The 26717-nt window shown below is 36.0% G+C and overlaps 1 protein-coding gene across 5 annotated transcripts; it reads right to left on the reverse strand.

The window, feature by feature from the left end:
* Positions 1-731: 731 nt before the first annotated feature.
* Positions 732-7154, reverse strand: LOC113288331. Of its 5 annotated transcripts, XR_003330577.1 has the most exons (10): positions 7020-7154; positions 6645-6753; positions 5959-6083; positions 5342-5624; positions 5063-5204; positions 4838-4947; positions 4610-4739; positions 4404-4488; positions 1832-1952; positions 732-1719 (listed from the first exon to the last, which is right to left on the reverse strand). XR_003330577.1 is itself a non-coding variant. In XM_026537336.1 (9 exons), exons 8-9 carry the CDS (start codon positions 4458-4460, stop codon positions 1224-1226), a joined length of 786 nt encoding a protein of 261 aa, XP_026393121.1. In that variant the 5' UTR covers positions 4461-4488; positions 4610-4739; positions 4838-4947; positions 5063-5204; positions 5342-5624; positions 5959-6083; positions 6645-6753; positions 7020-7154; the 3' UTR covers positions 732-1223. The 5 variants fall into 5 exon arrangements, 3 of the variants coding, with proteins under 3 accessions (XP_026393121.1, XP_026393122.1, XP_026393123.1); XM_026537336.1 differs by having other exon boundaries at positions 732-1952; XR_003330578.1 differs by lacking the exons at positions 732-1719; positions 1832-1952 and adding an exon at positions 3924-4264.
* Between the last annotated feature and the right edge of the window lie 19563 nt (positions 7155-26717).

Consider the following 26717-nt stretch of genomic DNA (forward strand, 5'->3'; position numbering starts at 1 on the left):
CCTAATTGCTGGCCTGGACTACTAGTAATGGCTGCTATCCTATCAGTTCGATTCAGACCTACAAACATCTTGCAAATGTTTTTCTACAGTCCTACTTGCAGGCCTGGTAAACGTGCTGAGAAAGTACTGAGAAAAACTGACCACTACCATTCAGGCCTCTAAAATTCTTGCACATTGTGTCCACAGGCCTGACCACTACCATTCAGGCCCCTAATTGCAATAGTGAACTAACTACGGCAAAAAACTGCCCATCGTCAAAACAATGATACTACTGAAATTTGCTTTCAGTCCACTTAAGACCTAAAAGAAATTTCGTGTTTATAGGTCGGTCTGCACTACATTTCCTATCTTCACTACATTTCCTAACAAGCAAAATTAGCCATTGCCAAGGCAGGGATTAGACTGAATCTTAAACGGGACATTGAATTGATTGAATGGTCCATTTACCGAACAACTTCCCCGACACAGGAGAGTTGATAAATTGATCATGTTGCCGTAGAACCAGTACCATCAACTCTGACCCATCATGGGACAAGCAACATTTCAGGTCCTTCACAACTGCATATAAAAAGCGCACATAAATATTTCAGATCCGCAGCTAGTATACAGTGATTTTTACAACTAGCTTCAGTTCGAAACCCTCTTAAACAGGGTAGCTCAGAGGGTAGAGAAACTCCTGCATAACCCCTTCCAATGCAACACGATAGCTCACAGGGAAATGCACAAAATTAAGAACACCAACTAAAAAAATTTAATAATAAAGTTCAATGGCAAAATCAACTGGAGAGAACTGATTAAAGAGTAATGAAAAGGGTAAACTAAAACCCAACTGAAAGAGTAAACAGTTCAAAGAAAGCAACTCTCCAACTACAGAAGCAAAAATCTAAAAGTTACCAACAGTAAATCCAAAGTTACCGAGTGAGCTCACAACTCAACCCTATAAAGCCGTTTCGCCATCAAAACCCAACTGAAAGAGTAAACGGTCCAGAGAAAGCAGCTCTCTAACTACAGAAGCAAAAATCTAAAAGTTACCAACAGTAAATCCAAAGTTACCGAGTGAGCTCACAAGTCAACCCTATACAGCCGTTTCGCCATCAAAACCCAACTGAAAGAGTATACAGTTCAGAGAAAGCAGCTCTCTAACTACAGAAGCAAACATCTAAAAGTTACCTACTGTAAATCCACATGTTGCCTACTGTAAATCCAAGAGTTACCCAGTGAGCTCACAACTCAACCCTAAACAACTGTCCAATTTCCAAATCAGAACTCTCAGTAACAAGTCTCCCCTCGTCATTAACCCTCACCACAATCACCCGGTGAATCCCTCCAACATCATTCCTTTCTGCATTTACAGCCAACATAGCTGACTGATGTATATCCACCATTTCCTCAGCAGATCTTTCGGGGTTCCATTTGCTATCAATGATAGGTGTCGCCAATGCTCCACCAGATCCAGAACATTGAAATTTCTCAACATCGAGTTCATCTAAACCATTTGAGCTCTCAAGATACCCATAGATTTTCATTATCAGTTCACCTTGGTCCACTTCAACTACGATGAACTGTATTGTTTTGACTCGACGAACTAAGTAGGCGTTCTCCGATTCCAACATTTCATTGTACTTGGTCTTCAAAGCAAAGTCCAAATAGTTAAAATCCACCACTAGCTCACAGTTTCTTCTACATTTAAGCATTTTATCAACCTCCTTGAGGATTTTCCTAGCAAAAAATATAGGACCACAAAAAACAACAACAAAGTCTTCGTTAATTTCTTCCTGGCGCACTCCACCTTCAACCGGACTAGGTACTGTGCAAATCTCTATTATCTCACCTGTTGTTTCATTATAAATGCAGCACCTACTATCACAAGATAAAACACCCCGATCAGTTGCCCGAGATCCTATTGTCAACGTACCCCTCCATTTAGAACAACCAGTAGACAAATCCTTGACCTGGAAAAGTAAGAAAGAATAAGCAAATCAAATTATCAATACTTGCAATCAAAGTGATTATCACAACTTGCAATGGAAGTCGTAATTCAGAGTGAAAGTGAGAAAGAATAAGCAAATCAAATTATCATAACCTGAAATCAAAGTGGTAATTTAGAGTAAAACAACTAGATTAAATCCATAATAGCAACACCAATTATCACAGCTTGAATAAACACGACAGGTTCATAAAACCACCATTTCAACTCGAGAGTCAAATTCTTGGTGGTCGAAATTATTGCACACCACCTTGAGTCAGTGACAAGCAAAATCTTATCCCTAAAACCCTAAACATGATCTAAGCCGAACAAAGAACATTTTCATACACATAATACAAACATGTTCCCTTCAATTTCATGCCCTTCAGAACTAAGATCAAAAAAACAACAAGCAACAGAGGTTTACAGCAATAAAAACGATAAAATTCTCGAGGAAAACTAAGATTAAATGGAGCAATGAACTTACTTCAAGCCCTGTTGACATCATGAGAAATAATAGGAGGAGGTTTTTCGTTTTAGGGTTTAGTGAAAATGAGGCGTTGTAGAGAAGGCGATAATAACAATGGAAATTTTCTGTGATAAACTGAGAAGCTGTTTTGTCATGAAACCGGTTCTGTTGGGGGATGGCATTAGGTAACCATGGAACCAGGAAAAAAAAGTAACGGGAGCCAGCCCATGGCAAAGTTGCCTGCGCTGCTGGGCTGGCTCAGCAACAGAAACCTACTTTGACATATAATTTCTTTGGCTACACATAGATGGATTCCTAGCTCGGTGGCTAGCCCCCCTAACAACCTTGATAATCATTGAGACGCCCTTTAATTTAGCCTACATTTAGTATTTAGACCCCAAATTTCTATAATGGTTTTTACGCCCCCCTCAAAAATGTTTTCTGGCTCCGCCTAGCTCCCGAGAAGAAATCGAAGTAGATTAATACCGCAGATACACACACAAAAAAAAAAGAAAAAAAAAACACGATCTCTCAGGCTCAGCATCCCCCACCGGATGATTTCTGGTACCACGATCTTCATCTTCCGTTAGAATCAGACTAAATTAACCAATACATAATCATAGAAGATGGAGAGATGATAATGTTTGGACCGAAAGACAACATCTCTCAATTTTCTACGATATAGAACTTGGTTTTCTGAATTCAAGAAAAAAAACATTAAGATTTGAATTAGGGATCTCGGAGAGCAAGCAAAGCCATTAGAGCAGACTTGTGTTGTAATTCCGTCCATCTCTTCCTTTTTATAGTATAAAATTAGGGTTATCGAAAATCTAATCAGTGCTACGCGTCACATTAAGACGTGCTTATAGCGAGGGTGCGTGTCGCACGTGCGTAACTAGTGGCATTAACGTGTCGTCCATGCGCGATTACGGGTATAAATAAATTAATCAATTTTGCCAAGCAGATTTTAAAATACTGAAAGATATTGATGAGCTTGCTTGCAGATCCGTTTCTTTTAAATACGGAGTATAATTTTGTGGATAGAAACCTTTCGGTATATTCTGTTGGGGTATATATATTTAAAAAAAATAGTTTTGTAATTTCATGTCAAACATAAAGAGGTAGTAGGCAGTGTGGTGGTATTATTTTGGGCTCCTATATCATAGATTTGGGTTTAAGTCTCACCCTATACATTTGACCAGGTATAATTATATATCTATGTATTTAAAAAGAAGTTTATTTTTTGCACATTTGACTTTTGGTTTTGAAAAATGTTTTAAGATAATTATTCCCTAATAAATTGTCTTTAATTTTGACAATACAATCTGCCCGTTTTTTACTGTTAGGGAAGGTTAATGAAGACAGTTACTCAGACTTTATTTTCATTAATTTTGATTGATTCTCTTGAGTTATATAAAACCGGTTTTTTCAGAGGATGAAAATAGGGTTGTTTTACATCTATTGAATTCTGAGCAAGTGATAGAAAGAGTAAGAATTGGTTCGATTTCTAAGGTGCAGAGAAATCAAACAAAGAAAATATCAGTTGTTTTATCCCATAGGTTTTTCGACAATTTTGACTACTAGCACAATCAAGAGGAGAGTCGCGAAATACCTTAAAGATAGCGACCTAGTCCGCGACTCAGCTGTTTGAGATTCTATATCATTATTGTATTTCATTATTGTTCATTGTTTCCAACATATTCACGGAGAGAAAAAGTTATGGTGGTCCGGAGAGTAGGAATTTCAAAATTAAGTTTCAAAATGGCTTCTCCAAAAGATTCCTTGTTGTCAGGTCTTGCTGCTGTCTCATGGCCAGTTGGGTCATTACTCTGCTTCAGTCGGAACAATGGAGAGAAGAACCAAGAAACAAACTACTATAATGGGTTACGCTGCCAGAACAAGTGGAATCTCAAACAAAACAGGTGGAATGAAGTTTTCCCAATGTTAGTAACAGAACTACTTATTTACCTTTTCCTGTGCCAACATTATAAATGCCAACTTTGCTCGGTCGTATACAGGTTCCATCGGCTGTGCTTTAATCTGTTCCTTTAACCTATAAGTATATATCAACGAGATCAGCAAGGGAGAGGAAATACAACAAATGAAATAGGTATTTTGTGTATAAAATTTTGATCTGAAGAAAATAAGAACAGTCTATCGATCAATTGGCATACCTTAAGCCCGGCTATGACTTCCAAGGCTGCATCAAAACAAGCCCCTGAAATCCAAACATGCTCCCGTAGTTCAGGTCTGGGAGCTTCCCTCAACCGTCCTTCCGGATCAGATCCAATCGCATTGAAATTTCTGAAATGTTGGCATAAATTTCTGAAAGTCTTCACACGATTTTGAACAAAATTTACTGTTTGCATAGACTACTGCCAAATTCATCAGAAATTACCAACCTTAAAATCATCACAACCATGTCCCAGTTCTTTGAGAAGTCTAGTATGATATCTTCGGCCATCTTCTTGGCATCATCATATGGATTAATTGGAATCTACATTATCAACAGCTGCACAAGAATGGAAAAACTATACTCATCAATGAAATTGAAATTTCGTGATTATTTCTATCGCACCTTGATCAAACAAAGTAACAAATGCACCATACACAAGCAATTCTCTCACCTGAGGAGTATCTTCTGTAATAGGCATTTTCAATGGCTCGCCGTATGTTGCACATGTACTCGAATAAATTAACGTTTTCACCCCATGTGCTGCCATTGCCTCCAGTACTACCAGGGTGTTCGACGTTATGTTATGATAATACCTGCACAGAGCAGTTATTTCTAAGTTTACTTCACTCTGAAAATGCCAGTCCACCTAACCTAGAAAAGAATCAACATATATAGCACTTCCGCCACTAAAGTATAACATTTTTGAGTGTTGGAAAATCAAAAAGCTTACCTAAGAGGTTCAAGAGTGCTTTCTCCCACATAGGGGACGGCCGCGAAATGCATCAAATGCATTCTCCGGGAAGATTTCATTTACCAGAATGAATTATTAAGTAAAAGACTCCAACATTCTCATTTTACACATATATTTCAGCAAAAAGCAATCTAAGATTGGAAGAATAAGGATACAGCTTTTGGATGACCCAAATATGCGTATATGAACTGCAGCCTTCCAGGTTCGGGAATTTCTCATGAAGAACCTTAACAGCACCAAAGTTTCCCCGAGAGAGATTATCCTGTAAAATGGGGATTGAATACAACGAATCATAAGTTATCATTAAAACCATCAACATGCCTGACACTAGAGGACGCCCATAAAGTTCGTGAGTATCTAAATGTGATACACCACTATTGTTACACGGTAGGAGACTTCTAATGTGAAACAATAAAGCCAGCTCCTGTTCCAGTTCATGGCGAGAGAGTCATCAAGAGAAGAAGTGACATGAAGAAGCTCCATAGTAACATTTCGTTTATCCGTCAAAAACATATCAAAGGACGAACCCAGAACAAACAAAAAAGTAACATGAAGAAGCTCCATAGTAAAATTTCGTTTACCCGTCAAAAACTTACCGGGGTTGAGGTGGTAAAACGAGACGAGTTCTTCTGAATATATACACACAGAACAGCTAACATGGCAGCCAACGAAATCTTTCCAGCAAAATTTCTCTTCTTTTTCATTTCTGGGTAATCCATGCCTACAACATCAGTCAAATACTTTAGTGATGCATCATAGAAGTCCTTACTTTACAAAAGAAGAAGGGACATATTCCCTCACAACTGAATGAAATGACAAAACCGACAACGACTCCAAATCCAGCCCGGACCTAGTGTTCTGTGGGGCTTAACTATCAAAATTTTGAAAAATCTAACGACTCAATTTGCCAATGTTTTTGTTCATCTCCTATTTGCAAGTTGCAAAATGTGCACTAACTATTACTTAGTGTGGCGATGAATACTTAGCTGCATTTCTGATCGCAAAACAACACCTTTCCCAGCTTCTAAGTTCTAATTTAGTAGATGTATGGCAAATAAGAAAAACTTGCATGCATCTCCTTTTCTCTAATACTTATCCGCCATAACCGATTACATGATTTTGAGACACTTATACAACTACAAACTTGTCCATGAGACAAATCCAGCTCAACAACTTAACAACAAACCATATTTAGATCACCACAAGTATATAAATGCGACAAAAAGACATGACAATTGTCTAATACCTATCTGAAGATGCTTGGGGGGAAAAAAAGGCTCACCTGAGAATGACCGAGGTCTAGGTCTGTTTAAACCATTCATAGTCATAATCCCCTATCACCAATCAACAATTCCAAAGATCCCTCCTTCAATCTCTGATTATAGTTTGATCTGTCACCAATAAATAAAAAATCAAACTTGTAAGATCAATGACAAATTTACAGACTCAAATTTTTCACACAAGGAAAACCCCCGCAAATAAAAATCAATATTTCAAAAAAATAATAGAAGCTCAACACTACAAATTCATCCAATTTCAGTTATACAAAATGAAATTTCAAAAACAAACATGAAAACAAAAACCTTAAAAGCAATCAAAAACGAAAACACCCTATAACTCCGAAAGAAAAGAAGGAAACAAAAATGTAAATATTTACCTGAAAGAATCACAGGTGCTTGCATTTTGATCGATCCGAAAATCAGAATACTCCCAAGAGCTATGAAACCCAGTTCGGTTTTGTTGAACGTCAGGGAATGTGTTGTTGAATCAAAAATGTCAACTTTTGTTTAAGATGGTTTTTTTTTGGGACCATGGTTTTTTTTTTGGGACCATGGTCCTATTAAGCCACTTACGTATAATTTTAAGGGGTGTCCTAAAATCATATGGGATTACTAATTTACCCCTTATCCTAATTAAAATTAACCCTAACCTAATAACCATCTCTAACTTTATCTAAAATAAAAATTAAAACTAAAACAAAATAAAAACAAAACAAAAGAACAAAAACAGTTTCTCACAAACTGTTTTCCTCTTTTTCCTCCCCATTTCAACATCGTTTTCATCGATTAATCGTCGATTCACAAAATTTTCATCGTCGATTAATCAATCAAATATAAGAATGGTTCGTTGTAAGAGTACCAATCGACTCCCAGGAACAGGTCCCCCATTAGGGCATCTAGCAAATCTCCCGGGTGAAATTGTTGAAGAAGTGGAACCGCAAGCTAAAAGCATCATCGAGTATAAAAGACGCCAGCCGCAACCTGATTCTGCCATGGGACCACTCCGGAGGTATTTTACAACAAACCCTTCACTTAATTTTATTTTGATTGCTTCAACCGAATAGAAATCATCAAAATAGGATTTTAACAGGAGTTACAGAGCCATGTTCGGTTAGGCCGATTTTCCAAAAAAACCTATTTTACTAACCGAACTTTCTGAACATGAAGCACATGAAGAACACGAAGAACAGTTCGATTGTTTTGGATTTAAAACCAAGTAACTGAACTCCGTGTTCGGTTGTTTCGCAAAAATTTAAAAACTACAAAGTAACCGAACTCCACCCTTATTCCCAAAAGAAGAAAAAAAATCCAGTCCAACCGAACTGTATGTTTTTCCCACTATGTTGAGTTCTCATATAACCGAACTTATCCAACAAAGTTTGGTTGTTTCGCAAAAGTTTTGAAAACTACAAAGTAACCGAACTCCACCCTTATTACGAAAATAAAAAGTAACAAATCCAATCTAACCAAACTGTGTTGTTTTGGCCACTATGTTGAGTTCCTAAAGAACCGAACTTTTCCAACACAGTTCGGTTGGTTCGCAGAAATTTTTAAATAAGGCAAAGTAACCGAACTCCACCCTTATTCCCAAAAGAAGAAAACAAATCCAGTCTAACTGAACTGTATGTTTTTCCCACTATGTCGAGTTCTCATATAACCGAACTTATCCAACAAAGTTCGGTTGTTTCGCAAAAGTTTTGAAAACTACAAAGTAACCGAACTCCACCCTTATTACGTAAATTAAAAGCAACAAATCCTATCTAACCGAACTGTGGTGTTTTGGCCACTATGTTGAGTTCCTAAAGAACGGAACTTTGCCAACACAGTTCGGTTGGTTCGCATAAATTTTTAAATAAGGCAAAGTAACCGAACTCCACCCTGATAGTTCTAGACTTTTACTAATATCTTTTGTTTCTTAGATTGTTTTTTTCCGATAAGCTAATATATTTTGTTTTCTTGATTAATGGTAGAGGTAAAAAATGTTCAAAAGCAAAGCAACCTTTAACGGAAGAGCTGAGAACTCCCACGCCTCGAGGCAAAATACATTGTGATGCCGGTCATCGTGGAACCAAAAATGCTAACCATGGACGTGGGTCATTACCGGGTGTTGTCATCCAAGATGGTGTCAATAGAGATAATGTTGACAACGTGATCCAACAAGTAAATGAAGAGATTGTGGAAGAGATTGGCAGTCAAGAACACAATCAAGGTGGAGAAGATGAACCAGCTCAAGGAGAAGGAAATGAGGGTGGCGATGATGAGGATGGTGATGATGAGGAAGATGGAGACAAGGATGGAGATAAGGATGGTGATGATGAGGAAGATGGAGACAAGGATGGAGATAAGGATGATGATGAATCAGAGGAGGACTCGGATGAAGAGAAACAAGCGGAAATAGTGGTGAAGAGACCTAAAAAGGCGCCAAAAAATCCTTGTGCTAGATATTCATACATTCCTCATAAGGATTTGTGTTTGCCGCCAAAGAATCCAACTTATGGTACTCCAAGAGATGGCGGGGAGGTATTGATGGGATACAAAAACTCATGGGCTGCCAAGATCTTTGAGACAAAGGTATGGTTCAATCTTAACCATCAAGATTTAGATTTCTCAGTCATTTTATTATATTTTGTCATATATTGTTCTTTTCTATATATATTAGTATATAAGATATGATGTTGTTTTTCTAGGATCATAAAAATGTTGTTCGCTTTTTGAAAGTTCAGAAGAACAAGGAATGGAATATACAAAATGAGTGTGATGAGGTCCGCTTGACGGTATTTAATTGTGTACTCTGGAACGGGATACAACATGCGCACCAAAAATTTGATGTTGTCACTGTTACTCATTTGCTGAGAGGGCTTATCCAGAGACGGATACCTTTCATCTACCTTTTGGTGAGATGACAATAACTCCGGATGATTGTTTTAGAATCACAGCCCTACCAATTACAGGAACAAGTGTTCGAGATGGCTACAATCCCTCAATGAGTTATGAAGTTCTTGAAAAATTAGTAGAAAGATGTCTAGGTTGGAGCGACAGAAAGGCACAATGTGAGTTTAGGCGAGCTAACAAAGAGCCTAAGGAAGGTGATGAGTATAATGAGTTTGGGGAAAACCGCACGTACAAGAAGAAGTTGAAAAAGATCAAGCTCAAAACCTTGTTTGATGAGTTTTCAGGGATGAAAGATTTGGTTGTTAAAGGAAAGTTGGTGATGACAGAGGAGAAGATTAAGCACCATGTGACTGCTTATTTGTTATATCAACTTGGAACCATCTTCTTCCCTGACACTTCAGGCCACGTGGTAAATGCTCATTACCTCCAGCTATTGGACCCCTTGGATGAGGTGAACAACTATTTTTTTGGGGGCATTTCGGTTCTTGGATTCGTTCAAGCGGAACTCAGAAAAGCTTCGAGGCTTAGGAGTCTATATTTTGGAGGCTTATACACCCTTGTTCAGGTACCCCGTTAAATTATCGTTTGTGTGTTTGAATATATAAGTGAATGAATGTGTATTGTTACTAATCATATTGCCTATGTATTATTTGTTGCCTCTTCTCATAGGTTTGGGTGTACGACCACTTTCCTAAACTGCATTTATCTCATGAACACTCTCCTTGGCCTTATGGGAAGCCCACGGCTGGTAAATATGAATTTTTAAACGCACAAGAAAATAAAAAGGAAAAAAAGGTGTTGGAGTTGAGGGAGAAATTGGATAAGTTAACAGTGGAAGATGTGGTTTTCCAACCTTACAGTCTTTCATCAGATGAAGAGGTGGAGGATGTTGATGTTATTCATTTCTCACCTGTTGCGGGTTATAATGGACCGTTGTTTTATCCTGGGGGTTGTACGTTGTATAATCCTCGAAGAGTACTTAGACAACTTTCTTGTGTCCAAAGTGTCCCACAAGTGGAAAGATTCAACTTCAAGGTGAAGAAGGTCGGAACTAAGAACACCGAGAAGAATTTCTCCCCCAAATATGATCCTGCTCCATCAGTGGACCACTGGAAGAACTTTGGGGATTATCTTGTTCCAGTTGAAGAGTTAGAAGATTCGTTTGATGAGCCAAATGCCGCTGACGATGGATATATGGAATGGTATGAACATATATCTCATCCTCGTGTAATAAACAGTGTCCAACAAGCCCGTGTTGATAAAGCAAAAGTGCCGACAATGGAGAAAGAGGCTAAGAAGGTTATGAAGGCTACCCCTCTGAGTGGTGATGAGTCCTTGAACTTGTGAAATTCTGCGGTAAGATATTTACTCTTATTTTTGTTTTTCAAAATGTTAAAAAGCATTGAAAAATAATAGTTACTTGTGTTTTTGATGAGAAAAGGTGAAGGCAAGTGCTAAGTTGTTGAAGAAAATGATGGCAAAAATCCGGAGTGGAGAGCCGATGGACACTCGACAACAAACAGACCTCTACAACCAATTTACTAATGTTTTTAATCCCAACTTTGTCGATACAAGCCAGGTTGATCCAAGCCAGACCATGGCGTCGAAGAGGAGTCGCTGAGAAGGGGAAGGTTCAAGTCGGATGGTTCAACGAGAAAGCAGTGGAGATGACACTCCTAGTGATGAAGGAAGACCTATAGCTCCTAAACGCAAAAGTAGAAAAGTTTCACGAAGAGGTGGTGATAAATGAGTGATTGCAACAATTAGTACTTTGGTTTTTTATGTTTATAAAACTTATTGTGGATTTGGTACTTTGTTTTTTTACGGTTGGAAGACTTTTTTATTGTGGATTTGGTACTTTGTTTCCTTACGTTTGGAAGACTTATATATTAGTATAAGATATGATGTGGATTAGTTTGGCTATTTGACTCATATGTGTTTCGTTAAACTCAAATTTTTAAGAAGTTCGGTTATTTGACTAAATTGCGTAAACAACCGAACTTGATAATCAAAAGGTTCGGTTCTTTCGCAGATTTGGTCAATTAATCGAACTCAACTCCAAAACATCCAGGAGAAGGTTCGGTTACTTGGTATTATTTCGCAGTAACCGAACAGCTGAGTTCGGTTATCTGGCAAATAATACCAGGTAACCGAACTGTGGAGCTCAAAACCTATGGTAGTTTTTGACTAAATTGCGTAAAAACCGAACTTGATAATCAAAAGGTTCGGTTCGTTCGTAGATTTGGTCAATTAACGACCAACAATGTTCAAAAATGGCATCTCGTATTTGTTTGTCTTGTAAGTGTAATCCATTATAAGAACTTCATGGAAGGATTGAGACAATTGAACACTCTTTGGATGGGCAATGAAGAGATGAGTTATTTCTTCTTCCGGACCTACCTTCTTTTGAACCGCGTAGCCTTTCTCTTGAGCCGAAAAAAACAATTGTTGCATAACTTTTCTATTCTTCCATTCATTCCTTTTAATCGTCTCAATTGCATTGTAAATGGTGGACAAAGATGATATGTTGCCCGGGTTATATTGCTTTAATAAGCGAAGCATTGTGGAAGGTGGAACACATAATTTCCTATACTCGACTATTTTTTCCATTTCTCGAGGAGTGAGCCTTGCGGCCATTGCATGCCCTTCAAGATCATCCGGACGAGGGTGGTTATGACTACCTACCACCTTATCCATAGCAGAAACCATTTCTTCGTTGATTTCCTCTTGCTAAATACAAGCTTGAACGGACATTTGATTTTCTTTGAGCACGTTGTGTTCTTCCTCTTCGTCTTTCCTTTATACTCATAACCCTTCCTCTTGTGACTAGCTTCGGGATCTCCACTTCTCTCACAAATCATTTCTAAATGAGTGTTGCTTTCTTTCCCATTACAAACCAAGACACAATTGACTCTATTGGCATGTTCTCTAGCCAAATTCTTCACATCAATAGGTGAGTCAAATTCTAACTCATTAGCATAGTGATGAGATGTATATTCGAACAACATACCAATCAGAAAAGGTTGATCATGCATTGGTATTATCTACAAGAAATCACAAATAAGTTCGGTTACATTAAAATTTTATTGTGGAAACCGAACTATACGTTCGGTTTATTAAGTAATTTGGCAAGTAACCGAACAAACAAAAGGAAGAGAGTTCGGTTGTTTCGCAAAAAAATTGTAAAATTCCCATGTAACCGAACTCTAGGGTTAAAAACATAGAAAGAATTTTTTTTATGTAACCGAACCTTACTGTTATTCCCATTGGTTTTATTAGTCTTAAACCGAACTCTGGCCTATGAGTTCGGTTTGATCGCAAACATTTTAAAACCTTTAAGTAACCGAACTCCGGGTTAAAAACATAGAAATAATTTATTTGGCTTGTTAGGTTCGGTTGGCTACGCTCTAAGTTCAAGTTTAAGAAACAAACCGAACTGACTAATCTGAGTTCGGTTGGATCGCAGAAGCATGCAGTTTGCTATCCAACCGAACCGTATACACTTATATCAAATTAATTTGTATGTAAAGTTCGATTAGTTGCGAAACAACCGGACATAATGATGCATGCCAGAACTTCCATTGATATGGAGTTCGGTAACCTTCGTGTTTGGATCAAGTAACCGAACTACATCTTCAGATGAGTTCGGTTACTTGTTCATCCTCACAAGGAAACCGAACTACACCTTCAGGAGAGTTCGATTACATGTTCTTCACAAAATGTAACCGAACAGTCCTAAATCCAGTTGAAAAAATCCGTCATTTTCATCATACTTGTCCACCCAAATACTCATCCTCTGGTTGTGGTTGATAAAATCCATCATTTTCATCTTGAGTTTAATCTTGAGTTTCTTCTTGAATAATACAATCACCATCTAATAAATAAGCCAAATCCGGATTATTTTGAAGATTAACAAATATAGTATTAGAGGATTGAGATGAAGAATCAGATTCATCACTTGAATACTCAAATGGGGTGAATTGGAAAAAAAATTATTTTCCATGTTTTTCTTCTTCATCTTCTCTAACTCTAATCTCACAAAAATTCTACTCATAAAAATTCACTCAATTAATAATAAACCCATCTCTTAATTTAATCTCACTAATTGTTTTTAACTAAATTATTTTACTAATCATAACCTAAATTAATTAGGAGGGTAGATTAGGTATTAAATAAATATCTAGATAAGGGGTGACCTAGAATTACTTCCAATGTCTTTACCCAAAATAGAACAATGGTCCCCTCAAAAAAACCATGGTCCCCAAAAAATGGTTCTTGTTTAAAATGTAAAGCTACCCAAGGGACGGCCTAGGAAGGGGCTAACAAGGTCTGTAGCCCATCCCTATATATTTGGATAAGAAAATGTTGGTTAATGTACAATTTTTAAAAATTAGTGGTTAGCCTTCTCTCGTAGACTCATAGTTTACCAAAAGCGGAAAACATACGACGGCATCAGGATATAACTGCCTCATCAACGATACTGCGCAAACCCATTAAAAACCCTTTCCCACCAATTATTTTTTTTTTGGACATTCCTATGTCCCCCAAAAATACAATTTTTATTGTGGAAAGTAATTAATGAGGGTTTACCAACCATCTACATTGCCAATCGCATCCAACTCACCAACACCAACACCAATATATGTCCTCAATGCAGTTTTTGTCCTGAAACGTCCAGTCACATTCTGCTTTACTGTCAAACGGCCATTGATTCTTGGAACCTCCTATTATCTCATCTCATAAACAACCAAAACCCTACTCATAGCATCCCCACCTCACTACCATATCAAACGACGGTCTCCCTCCTTCTCAAAACAAAATCTCCTACTCCAGTCACCACAACTTTTTGTTTCATTTTTGGTCCTTATCGATAGCTAGGAACGATACAATTTATCGCCAAATATTGCCAGATCCGACGAATATAATGCAGATGGCCATCAAACTCCAGCAAGAATATACCTGGGCTCAAAGCCACCTACCACCAGTACTGCCTGGGATACCACATTGTCTAAACGCAGCGCAAACAACTACCAACTGTAACTATTTTTACGATTGGGTTCTCCCCAAATTTAACCAGCTACGGTTGGTAGTTCATCAATTGTGAATCGTAACTCACACTTATGGTTGGTTACGTGAAAAACACCAATCGTAAGTCTCTCTGAAAATCTAAAAGTTTTGATTTTTTGATTATTTTTTTTTGTGTATTTTAGATAATTTTGAGCAACAAATGGCTAATTGGATCTAAATTAGAGGTATACATGGTCACATAAAGATTCACCCATCTCAAATTTGTCACTTGAGTCACTCATTTTAGTTGTGTGAATCAAAACCTAGGATTTCAAAATATCACAAGGGTTAATTAGTCAATATAAAAAGAAAAATTGATAAGGGGTTTTCGAAATTACCATTTAATGACCCTTTTTTATCCTATTATATCAACCCCTTTAATAAAACCCTCAACCCCTGTAACAGATTACATATTTTATTATTTTATTTTCTTTGCCCAAATAAGTTTAGTCCATGCTATTAGAGAATTAAGACTAATATCTTCTTTAAATATTTGTACATGAAACCGCTTTATTATTTAGAAACAGAGAGAGTAATTTTCTCTTTCATATTTTTTTTCCATCTTTTTCCCCTAAACCATATATTTTGTATCCCATCGAGGTTGTTATAGATTTTATTTTTGCATTGGTCTATCCTTCTAATATTTTATAATCGAATCCGAAGTATTATTCGATTTGTTCCAAAAAAAAATAAAAAATTTACGCCCTTTGATCGCATTGCCAACTACTGATGTTTTATCCCTATCCAGGAAAGATTTCTGGATCCGGACCTGAAGCTACCGACTTAATTGAGATGATGAAATATAACGTAAGAAGAAGATGATGAGTTAAAAAGTTTATATAGATAAAAAAAAACTAGTTGGAATAATTAGTTTGAACAAGAGGAACGAACCCGTGTCACTCTCAATGCATTCTAGTCTATGGTAACCTAAAATTGACTAAACGCACATGAGTTGTTGATTTTTCTTTAGTTTATTTTCTTTTTCTACTAGGTTAAAGTTGGATCTTGTCCCTTACCTAAATTTAGCCCGTCGGACTGGCCCCACTATCAAACCTAACCCCGCCAAGCCCCTCTATACAACTTAAATACAAATATTTGTGGTGAGATTGAACCCCTGACTTCTTTATTTAATAAGTAGGTGCATGGTTTTTAAAAGCGTACGTTTTACGCTTCGCTTTAATTTTTTTCAGAAACGCTTTGAAGCGTACTTCTGTGAAGTGTGAAGTCAATTATTCTCCCAAAAGTCAGAAGCGCAAAATGGTCAAACTTCAAAAAATAATGTTCTAAAAATTAAAAAAGGATGGTGGGTTTCAAACATACCACCTCGTGTGTGGTATGTGAATGCTCCACCACTGTTCTACATGGTTATTTAAGATAATATTTGACTATATTTTATATTTATAAATATTTTCATACCTATTTATAATATATCAAATTTTATATTTTATGGTTCATCGCCAACCATGCATCGTTGCTTCACGCCTCAACCTACACATCGCCTCTCACAAATAGAAAATGAGTCACGCTCCGCTTCACACTTTCAATACCTTGAGTAGGCGGCTTTAACAATGAAGTGTATTAGGAAAAAGGCTTTTTTATCAAGCTTATACTAGAAATTAACATAAACCATGTTTGTTTGGTTGTAGTTCTATATTTGATTTCGGCTCGGAGTCTGACTTAGTATCAGAATCTGACTTTCATTGAGGTAGATTTCTGGTCGTTTATTTTTTTATGTCTGATTCAAAAGTATGTGAGTTGTGTAAAATTTTATACATGACTCATTTGGCTCTTATAACTCTTTTATTTATTAATTATAAAGAAAAATTAATAATTAATAAATAAAAAATCAGATGCATATGTAATGAATTGGTGAATTATAAAGAAAAATAAGTAGCCAAATTTTTGTTATACAAAAAGAGATAACTTAATAGTGCTATGACTTCTATATATTCTAAATTCATCGGTATCTAAAATTGGTATTGCAGTTTTCATTAACTGGTCAAAATAAGAATTACACATCGATATTGTTAGAGCATAGCTCGGTTGAATCCACCAAGCGTTGGTATGTCTATTTTGGTTGTCATATTTTAGTGAAACAAAACTCATTTAAAGAGTCGCTTGATTATGTACTAGAGTCAACTTCATATAGGTTAAACTAGAAAGATTAGGATTATGAGACATACAAGTATTACTCGAAGACTTGAAGAATGTGAAGAAGTAGAGAGATATATCGACGATATCATCCTTTCTCTTGAGGTTAGTAATATTTTGACTTGAACTGTTTCATTCCTAAAGTATCTTTCAAGTCGTACTATATTGAAAACATAACTGCGAAGCTGTGAATAATTATACTCGAGTTAGACATAGTATTCAGGAATTATAATACGAAGTATAACGCTTATATTTTGAACTTTGTATATAAGATATCGACATAATCATATGAATTTTATTGTGATTTTGTATGGCTAAATGAACAAAAAAAATCTAATAACAATGACCCGCCTATTGTATGATGTGAATTTATTATATTTTCTAAATGTGAACTGACAAACACATAAAATAACACAATAAGTACCAAATTAAGCATTAACAATTATAGAAAATTGAGACAAATCATATACAAAAATGTGCATATTAAATACTCCCAAACTTATTATTTACTAGTCCCTGAGCAAATCTAACTTAAAACATAAAAATCATAACTCACCGTCGCAAGCATCGTGATAGACGCCTTTATGTGTTTATTTTTATATCTATTATGTATATTGTTAGTACCCATTTTTGTACTTATTCTGGTATTCTATCTCTTTGTAGGTGATTTTGGAGAAATAAACTTTTGCAGAGAAATCGGCTCGAAAAGTGATTTTTGCATCCCCAGAGAAATTACTACAAGGAGTTTTAGATAAGGGACACTTTACTGATAAGGGGTGCCCTATTTACTATTTACACCCCATTGATATGGACAATCAATAGTTGGATAAGGGCCACCCCTTTCTTCACAGTTTACACAAGAGATTTAGCGGGAAATTAGTTTACAGCAGGAGAACTTTCTGGCAGTGAATTTGGACTAGTTTTTATTGGACATTATCAAGGAAATTGTTTGGGGATGACCTGTTTCACTACAACAGGGAAGCTATGTGTCCCAGAATCGAGAAATAATGAGAAGTTATCAAGTTGTTAAAACTGGAAAATGTTGTTCAAAGTACGTGAATTTCAGGTAGAGATTTGAACGAGATTTTGTTGAGTATACTCTTGGATTCAGATGGATATGGGTCTGTTATATCAAAAAAGTATTGGCAGTTGGTTGGTGATCGAAGAATTCTGGATAAACTCAACAAAACATGAAGTTATTCTCGACCTTTATTTGGATTCAATTTTGGTTATTACGTGTGAATAGAAGAAGTGAATATCTTCTATTTGATTCTGTTCAATCCTTAGAGAGTTTGGGAAGTACTAAATAATCCTGAGACGCGGAAAGAAGAGAAGTAAAAGGAAAGAAAATATCCCGAAGGATTTTTTACGTGGAAAAAGGGAAAAAATCATTGTTTCTCGTGAACAGGGAGGTGGACTTATTTTCGGACTTCTGTGATATATTTGGAAATCACGTGTTGAGTAGAAGAAGATATTCTGTTTGATCTCATATCTAGAGAGTTTGGAAAGTATGGAACTAACCAGAGACGCGTAAGAAGATTTGAAGAAGATATTATATGAGACTTGGCAGTGACGGAAAACAAAAGATTTTCTCGGATTTATTGGAGGTTGTGGTGTATAAATATGAGTTGTTCGGGTCAGAACAGGGTATCGAGAGTTTGGGGTCGATTGGGAAGCCACGGGGAGCTGCAGGAGGAGTTGCAGAGAATCATACCTGCTGCTGCTGAAGAAGAAGGAGTTGAAGAACATAAGACGCACAAAACAGTCGAATAACTATCGTTCTTCAACGGCAGAAACAGTTTCTCGTTTATAAACAACACTTCATTGTTACGGTGATTTCTGTAACGCCAAAAAAAAGTGTTGCTGATTCTCTGTATTATTATTCTCCTTCAATAAAAACACCTTTTAAACCATGTTTCTATCTTTTGAGCATGTTTTCACCATGAAGAGCTAAAACCTAACACTGAGACGATGGAGGAAGCTGGAAATCATACATGGGTAATTTTAATTAATTCTTTTTATGACTTTTACACTAATTAAAATTGAATTACGATTTTGATTAATTAGTTGTTATTTGATTTTATGGGTCATGCTTGCTTAAATGTTTTGATGTCCCATGCTTAGGATTTACAACTAATATTTTCAGAATCTAACTTGGCAAAAATAAGAGTCCATGTTTTTATTTATTGAGCTATAATTATCAAAAGAATTAATATTTTAACCTTATGTTAGGAGTTCGGTGGAATCCTAAGTCTCAGTAATCTCTCGATACTGTGAAAAAATTTGTGAATATATTTTCTTTATTTTTAATGTTTTCTGGTTTTGAATCTGAAATTGAGTCATTACAAGTCCGAGCAACGAACATTATTTACCACTTAAAAAACTACATAAATTTTTGGCGCCGCCGACGCGGATTTGTTTTTAGATTTAGAGTTTATAGATTTATTTTTGCTTTGTTCTTTTTTACGTTTCTTTGGGTATTTGTTTCTGTGTTACATGTCTTGAAGCTTGGGTCGAAAAGAAAAAAGAAGTTGTCAAGGAGTTTGGCGATTTCATAAAGACTTGGAGCTAAAGCTTAAAACAAAAAGAACGAAAAGAAGACGAAGGATTTTTTTTTATTATTATTTAGATTTTTTTTTTTTAGAAACTGTAATTAGGATTTTATTTTTGTAATTTTTGTAACTTTTTATTTTTGGACATTGGGACTTTATTAATTTTAAACCCTACGGAAGGGTTATATAAAAAAAAAGCTAAATATAAACTGTTTGCAGGGAAGAACGACTATAAAGATATCGTCTCGTCCCCTCGGGTTCGCACACTGACATTGGAGTCGGTGGCCTGAGTCGACTACAGCGGTTCTTCGCCCGTCTGGTACGGGTGGTAAATTGTTTAATCACCCGCGAATCCCCTGTCAGCGGGTTTACTGTATTCCTTCGTTTGCATAAATGTTGAGGAATTGAAAACGGATGCTTTAATTTCCCAGTAAAGGGCAAGGACTTTCCATAAAAGATAAGGGTTCGGGTTTCATCACCGTTCTCTTCTTGCCCGCCTTAGGAAAAAAAATACCAGACGCGCTTTAAAATTGGAAATAGAACGAGACCGATAGGGTAACGAGCTTAATATGAAAATCATTCGAAAAATATTGGTTACTTTTTAAGCATTATTTGAAGTTCATGAAGGTTTCTGTAAGTTGAATACGTCGCCTTCTAATGCCGGTGAGACCTTGGGTATCAAATCTACAATGAGCTTCCCTCGTCTCTATTCAACTTACTTTAACCGGGATTGATTCCAGAGATGTTTGCTTAGATTGTAACGCATTCCTTGTCGAAAGAATATAATATGGTCTAAAAACAATCTAAGTGGAGTCATCATGCTTGTTGTTTGCTAGATTTTATACGTTTGATTCGGTCGAGTCAGCCTTGTTTGTGATTGTGTAGAATTCCTCTGTAGTCTGTATTTCATCGGTGATGAATCCTTTTTAGGAGATGCCACTTGAAATGATGTTACGAAAATATAAGTGTAGAAATTATCGTTATCAAGAGACTTCTTCGGAAATGACTCTTGGTGAATATATGCATGGGCAACGATATATGGATGTTCCAACTTTTAGCGAGGAATCACCTCTAACAATCTATGAGAAGTATTATAAACGTAGACCGCTTAGTTGGAAACAAATATTGAGAATTCGTGAATTGCAAAAATTACATTGTGATGATGATGATGATGATGATAGTGATGATGAGGAACCTGAAATATGTAGGTATAGTGATCAGGAGTTTGTTACCTCAATTGAGCCTTATAATGATTATATTATTTCTAGTTCAAATTCAAAAAAATTTAATGATTATTCACCTATTAAAGAGGACAAGGATTTGACTAGGGATACCATGTTTTAGACGATGTAGTATTTCCTTTTGATTACAAAGCCGATAGTGGTTTAGAGGAACGAGTTTATTCTGAAAATACTGTTTTAGAGTCTAGAAACTTAGAAACAATAGTCTTAGATGAAGAAGAAAGACTCGTATAAATGAGTTAGGATATACCTGATCGTAACTTAGAAGAATCAATTTACCATTTTCAGGAATCTAATGATTTATAAATTAAGGAAATTGTCACCAGTCTATCTAGAGACACTGAAAACTCTAAGTTTGGGGGTAATCATCATTATTCGTGTGCTTTAACTCTTAGAAATATCCCTCACTTGGAACTTGACATCAATGCCTCAACCATCTTACAATATTATCTTCATACTCGTTTTCCTGAACCTAATGATATCCAACAAGAGTCTCAACTGTTAGAAACCCATCCTCTGGTTGATGTGGTTAGCCCAGGCAATAATACCAAGATTGAATTTGTTTTCCCAAAAAATAGTTTTCTTCCAATTTTGGGAACATATAGATTTCAATTGTGTCACTTATTAAGTTCCGAGACTAAGCCTAAGTACTTTAGATTAATAGAATCGACACATTTTCTTAAGAATGACCATTACTCTCATTGTGGTCAATTATGTAAGTCAAATCTGATTGACTTAGAGGATCCTCAGTTATTTAGGTTATTATTGTGTGCTTATAAGTTACTATTTGAGTTTTTCCAGACTCTAGGACCTAAAAATTCGGATCCCACCAATGAAGAAACGTAACCAATGAAAATATTTTATTTAGACCTTTTCATAGAACCTGAACCTGAACCACAATTAGCGATAGTTATCAGGAAACTAGGTAAGGGCATGCGTTACTTGTTCACTTTCTTGGTTTATTGCAGTTTCCTTGGGTCATCTCTATTTGGTTTAGAAGACCCACAATTATTTCGATTGTTACTTTATGAATCGAGTGGCTAATCCTTTCTTAGTCTAGCTGAAGAATTTAAACTTAGCACTTCTTGGGAGGTAACCCATTCTCATGCAACTAGGTAATATATGTCCTTAACTCTTTTGCTTCAAACGGTAACAGTTTCTCCTTGTTCATGCTTTTAATTTTATCTTTAGAACATTGTGGACAATGTTAGATTTAAGTTTGGGGGTATGGGTGAAACTTTTTAGTTGTATTATTTTAAACTCTAGAGCCTAGAAATTTATACCAATTAAGGATAACGATAACCAATAAAAGTGGATGGAAGCATTTTGGTTTTAGGAGTTGAGGAACCAATCTGACTAGATGGAAACATCTAAAGAGTCAATTCATAGAAGCACATAGCTTAGGTGTTAGAAATAACATGATGGTTTCGCCATATCTCGTTGGTTCCTTTTCACTTATGTTTTTATTTTCTTTTATTTTTAAAATATGTTTCTCTAAGTGACTAGGTGGGGATTACGATTCAAGTTGTTACCACTGCTAGGGTGAAATAGAGTAATTGAGATAAAAAATAAATAAATAAATTGAGAACAGACCATTAGACCAACCGGAATAAAATTCAATAAAGTCGACCACTGGTACCCTTGTATATGCCAGTTGTGTTGACCTAGAGCTAGGATTATAGACCACTGGTTCCCTTGTATATGCCATTTGTGTTTATATTTGTCAGACTAGTATCTCAGTCATTTAGAATAGGTTCATTTTGGCAGTGGCCTTTGGACAGATATGACAAACACCGTTCATCTACTCAACATCAAAACCATCTATGTTTTCTATATCCATCTCTTAATCTACCCAGTTGATTTGTTGACTCCGGATATTGATGTCCATAGTGCGATTATCTGAGTAGATATTTGTCACTTATATATGAATTTTAGTATGCTTGAGTGCAAAATCATGTACAACAATTGGAATTTCGCATCAGGTTACTTCTTCCTGCAATCAATAGGTATGCCAACCAAGGAGGTTCTTTAGTGCCATTCCAAGGTTCTGCGTAGATAGCTAGGGTCTGGAGTAAAAGTTTTGTGGGTATACCTCTGGTAGGCCCTCCCGAGACTATAACTCGGCCATTAGAGCCACCTAGAGGTTTAAAGGCTAAATGTAATCGATGATGCCTGCGACAGTGAGTTAGAATTTTATTTTATTAGTTTTGATTTTCTCGGGACTAGCAAATAATAAGTTTTAGGATATTTGATAGACGCATTTATGTGTCTATTTTCATCTCTATTGTGTATATTGTTAGTACCCATTTTTGTACTTATTCTGGTATTCTATCTCTTTGTAGGTGTTTTTGGAGAAATAAGCTTTTGCGGAGAAATCGACTCGAAAAATGATTTTTGCATCCCCAGAGGAATTACTAAAATGAGACTTGGCTAAGGGGCACTTCACTTATAAGGGGTACCCTATTTACTATACACCCCATTGATATGGACAATCAACAGTTGGATAAGGGCCACCTTTTTCTTCACGGTTTACACGAGAGATTTGGCGGGAAAATTAGTTTACAGCAGGAGAAATTTCTAGCAGTGAATTTGGATGAGTTTTTATTGGAGATTATCAAGGAAATTGTTTGGGGATGACCTGTTTCACTACAATAGGGAAGCTATGTGTCCCAGAATCGAGAAGTAAGGAGAAGTTATCAAGTTGTTAAAATTGGAAAATGTTGTTCAAAGTACGTGAATTTCAGGAAGAGATTTGAATGAGATTTTGTTGGGTATACTCTTGGATTCGGATGGATATGGGCATGTTATATCAAAACAGGATTGGCAGTTGGTTGGTGATCGAAGAATTCGGGTTAAACTCGACAAAACAGGGAGTTATTCTCGGCCTTTGTTTGGATTCAATTTTGGTTATTACGTGTGAATGGAAGAAGTGAATATCTTCTATTTGATTATGTTTAATCCTTAGAGAGTTTGGAAAGTACTAAATAATCCTGAGAGGCGGAAAGAAAAGAAGTAAAAGGAAATAAAATATCCCGAAGGATTTTTACGTGGAAAAATGGAAGAAAATCCTTGGTTCTCATGAACAGGGAGGTGGACTTATTTTCGGACTTCTGTGATATATTTAGAAATCACGTGTTGAGTAGAAGAAGATATTCTGTTTGATCTCATATCTAGAGAGTTTAGAAAGTATGGAACTACCAGAGACGCGTAAGAAAATTTGAAGGAAATATTATATGAGACTTGGCAGTGAAAGAAAACAAAAGATTTTCTCGAATTTATTGGAGGTTGTGGTGTATAAATATGAGTTGTTCGGGTCAGACCATGGTATCGAGAGTTTAGGGTCGATTGGGAAGCCACATGGAGCTACAGGAGGAGTTGCAGAGAATCATACTTGCTTCTGCTGAAGAAGAAGGGGCCGAAGAACGTAAGACGCATAGAACAGTCGCAAATAAATATCGTTCTTCAACAGCAGAAACATTTTATCGTTTATAAACAACACTTCATTATAACGGTGATTTTTGTAATGCCAAAAAAAGCGTTGCAGATTCGCTGTATTATTATTCTCCTTCAATAAAAACACCTTTTAAGCCATGTTTCTATCTTTTGAGCATGTTTTCACCATGAAGATCTAAACCCTAACACTGGGACGATGGAGGAAGCTGGAAATCATACATGGGTAATTTTAATTAATTCTTTTTATGACTTTTGCACTAATTAAAATTGAATTTCGATTTTGATTAATTAGTTGTTATTTGATTTGATGGGTCATGCTTGCTTAAATGTTTTGATGTCCCGTGCTTAGGATTTACAACTAATATTTTCAGAATCTACCTTGGCAAAAATAAGAGTCCATGTTTTTATTTATTGAGCTATAATTGTTAAAAAAACAAATATTTGAAATTTATGTTATGAGTTCGGTGGAATCCTAAGTCTCAGTAATCACTCGATACTGTGAAAAAACTTGTGAATATATTTTCTTTATTTTTAATGTTTTCTGTTTTTGAATTTGAAATTGAGTCATTACAAGTCTGAGCAACGAACTTTATTTACCACTTAAAAAAATTACATCACATCGCGATTGTACATAACATGAGTAACAATCCTTTGAACCCATAGGTTTCCATATTGGACAAGTTTTAGTCCATTCTGCATAACTTTTCAAGCTCTATTTAATGGTACCAGTTTCACATCTAGATCGTTGTTAGATTAATTTATATTAATGAACATTCGAGTTAAACTAATCGAGTTAATATCAACTAATTTGTCTCTTGACTAGTCTGATAGCGTTGACGAGCTTGAGGGTCGTTACAGATTAGACCCATTAACAATACTAATTTCACTTTGAATTTTTTTTCTACAATTCAATACGAAGAAGATGGAATGAATTTATCAAAAATATGACTGATTTATGAACAAATAAGGGGTATTTAGGTTTTTAATCGGAGAAAAGATGTCGAAGACAAATGATTGATTCTACCGAAAAAGGTGGCCTTCCCTTTGTAAACCATTTCTTAGAGGTGGAATATGATTTATAGATGCTCGCAAGTTTAATCTTGCAATGTTGGAAAAATTTGTTTGGAGAATGATGAAGGAACCTAATGCACTCTGGGTGAAAACCATAGGCTCAAAGTATTTTAAGAATGAATCCCCTGTTAGGACTAAACACTCAACAAGGGGTCTTATACCTGACATCTTGCAATGTTGGAAAAAGTTGTTTGGAGAATGATGAAGGAACCTAATGTACTCTGGGTGAAAACCATGGGCTCAAAGTATTTTAGGAATAAATCCCCTGTTAGGACTAAACACTCAACAAGGGGTCTTATACTTGGAGAGGCATTGGACAAGGCTTAAAACTGGTTCAAAATATATAACATATAGGAAATTGCAATGGTCAGGACATTCATATTTGGAACGATATTTAGATACCAGGACTAGGAAAACTATGAAAACCTTTGTAACTCTAGTAATAATCACTTAACACGAGTCTCAGACTTGATTAACATAGAAACTTGTTCATGAAATATTTCTTAATTTTCTTACTTCTATTTCCAGCTGATATTGTGCAAAAAAAAAAGTCATATAAACCTCTTCAAGGATAATGACCAAAATCTTAGAAAGGACCAACTCCATTGGACTCTAACTAGATCAGGAGATTTTACAGTAAAATTCATATATGAGAAATTGAACGAAAGTGGTGTAGATATTATTATCTTATCTTTGCCAGAGTCTTTCTGGAAATCTTTATTGAAACTCAATATCTTCGAGAGAATTAAACTATTTTTATGGAAATGTTAGCAAAAAGCTTTGCTAACTAATGCCAAGCTCACTGGGAAGGTTAAAGATGTAACCCCTCACTGCATTATGCGTAAAATAGAAATAGAAACAACATAACATCTTCTTTTCCATTGTCCTTATGCTAAGGATGTATGAAATAATGCTCATAATCCTGTCATTCTAAATTTAGATACCCCGGACACAATCTTAGATCTCTGTGAAAGATGGATTAATAATCCTGGAACTGATATGTCTATTGAATTACTTCTTACTAAAATGTGGTTTATTTGTAAGGAACGATGTGATAGAGTGTTTGAAGATAAATCTGAATCTACTAATAATTTAGCTTTAGAAATACGAAGACATGTTGATTTTTGGTCTATTAGCAAAAGAAAAACTACTAAATCTAAACAGGTTTAAAGAAAGAAACTAACTCCAATTTGGAAAGCTTCAAGTAAAGACAATCTAATGATCAATGTAGATGCAACATGGATTTCAAATGTATTACCATCTACTTATGCTTTAATCTTGAGAATGATGCATGAGACTGCGAAGGAGGAAGGGCAGGGCAATCAATAGGATCAGACCCACAAGAGGCAAAAGCTATAGGTGTGATACAGGTGACTATTTGCGCCAAAGAAAAGAATATTCAAACCTTTAGTATTGAAGGAGATTGTGAAAGTATCTTCAACAGATCCATGAAAAAAAATGAAGACATCTCGTGGGGTGCTAAAGTTGTCTCAATGAAGCAAACAAAATAGTTCATCTCTGTACCAATTTTTTGGGTTTCTTCTTTGTCCCTAGACTAGGAAATCAAGTTACCGATATTTTGGCAAAGTTTGTTAGGCCTTTAAATTCATTGTTGAATGGGAATACCCTCCGCCTGTTTTTAGTCAAA

The sequence above is a fragment of the Papaver somniferum genome, chromosome 6 (assembly GCF_003573695.1).
Source record: "Papaver somniferum cultivar HN1 chromosome 6, ASM357369v1, whole genome shotgun sequence".
NCBI classification, from domain to species: domain Eukaryota; kingdom Viridiplantae; phylum Streptophyta; class Magnoliopsida; order Ranunculales; family Papaveraceae; genus Papaver; species Papaver somniferum.

Coding starts and splice junctions, on each gene's coding strand:
- LOC113288331 (XM_026537336.1), bottom strand. CDS start 4,460: ATGGAACCTGTATACGACCGAGCAAAGTTGGCATTTATAATGTTGGCA. Junction 1,953..4,403: donor TAATGTTGGCACAGGAAAAG/GTAAATAAGTAG, acceptor TTACTTTTCCAG/GTCAAGGATTTGTCTACTGG.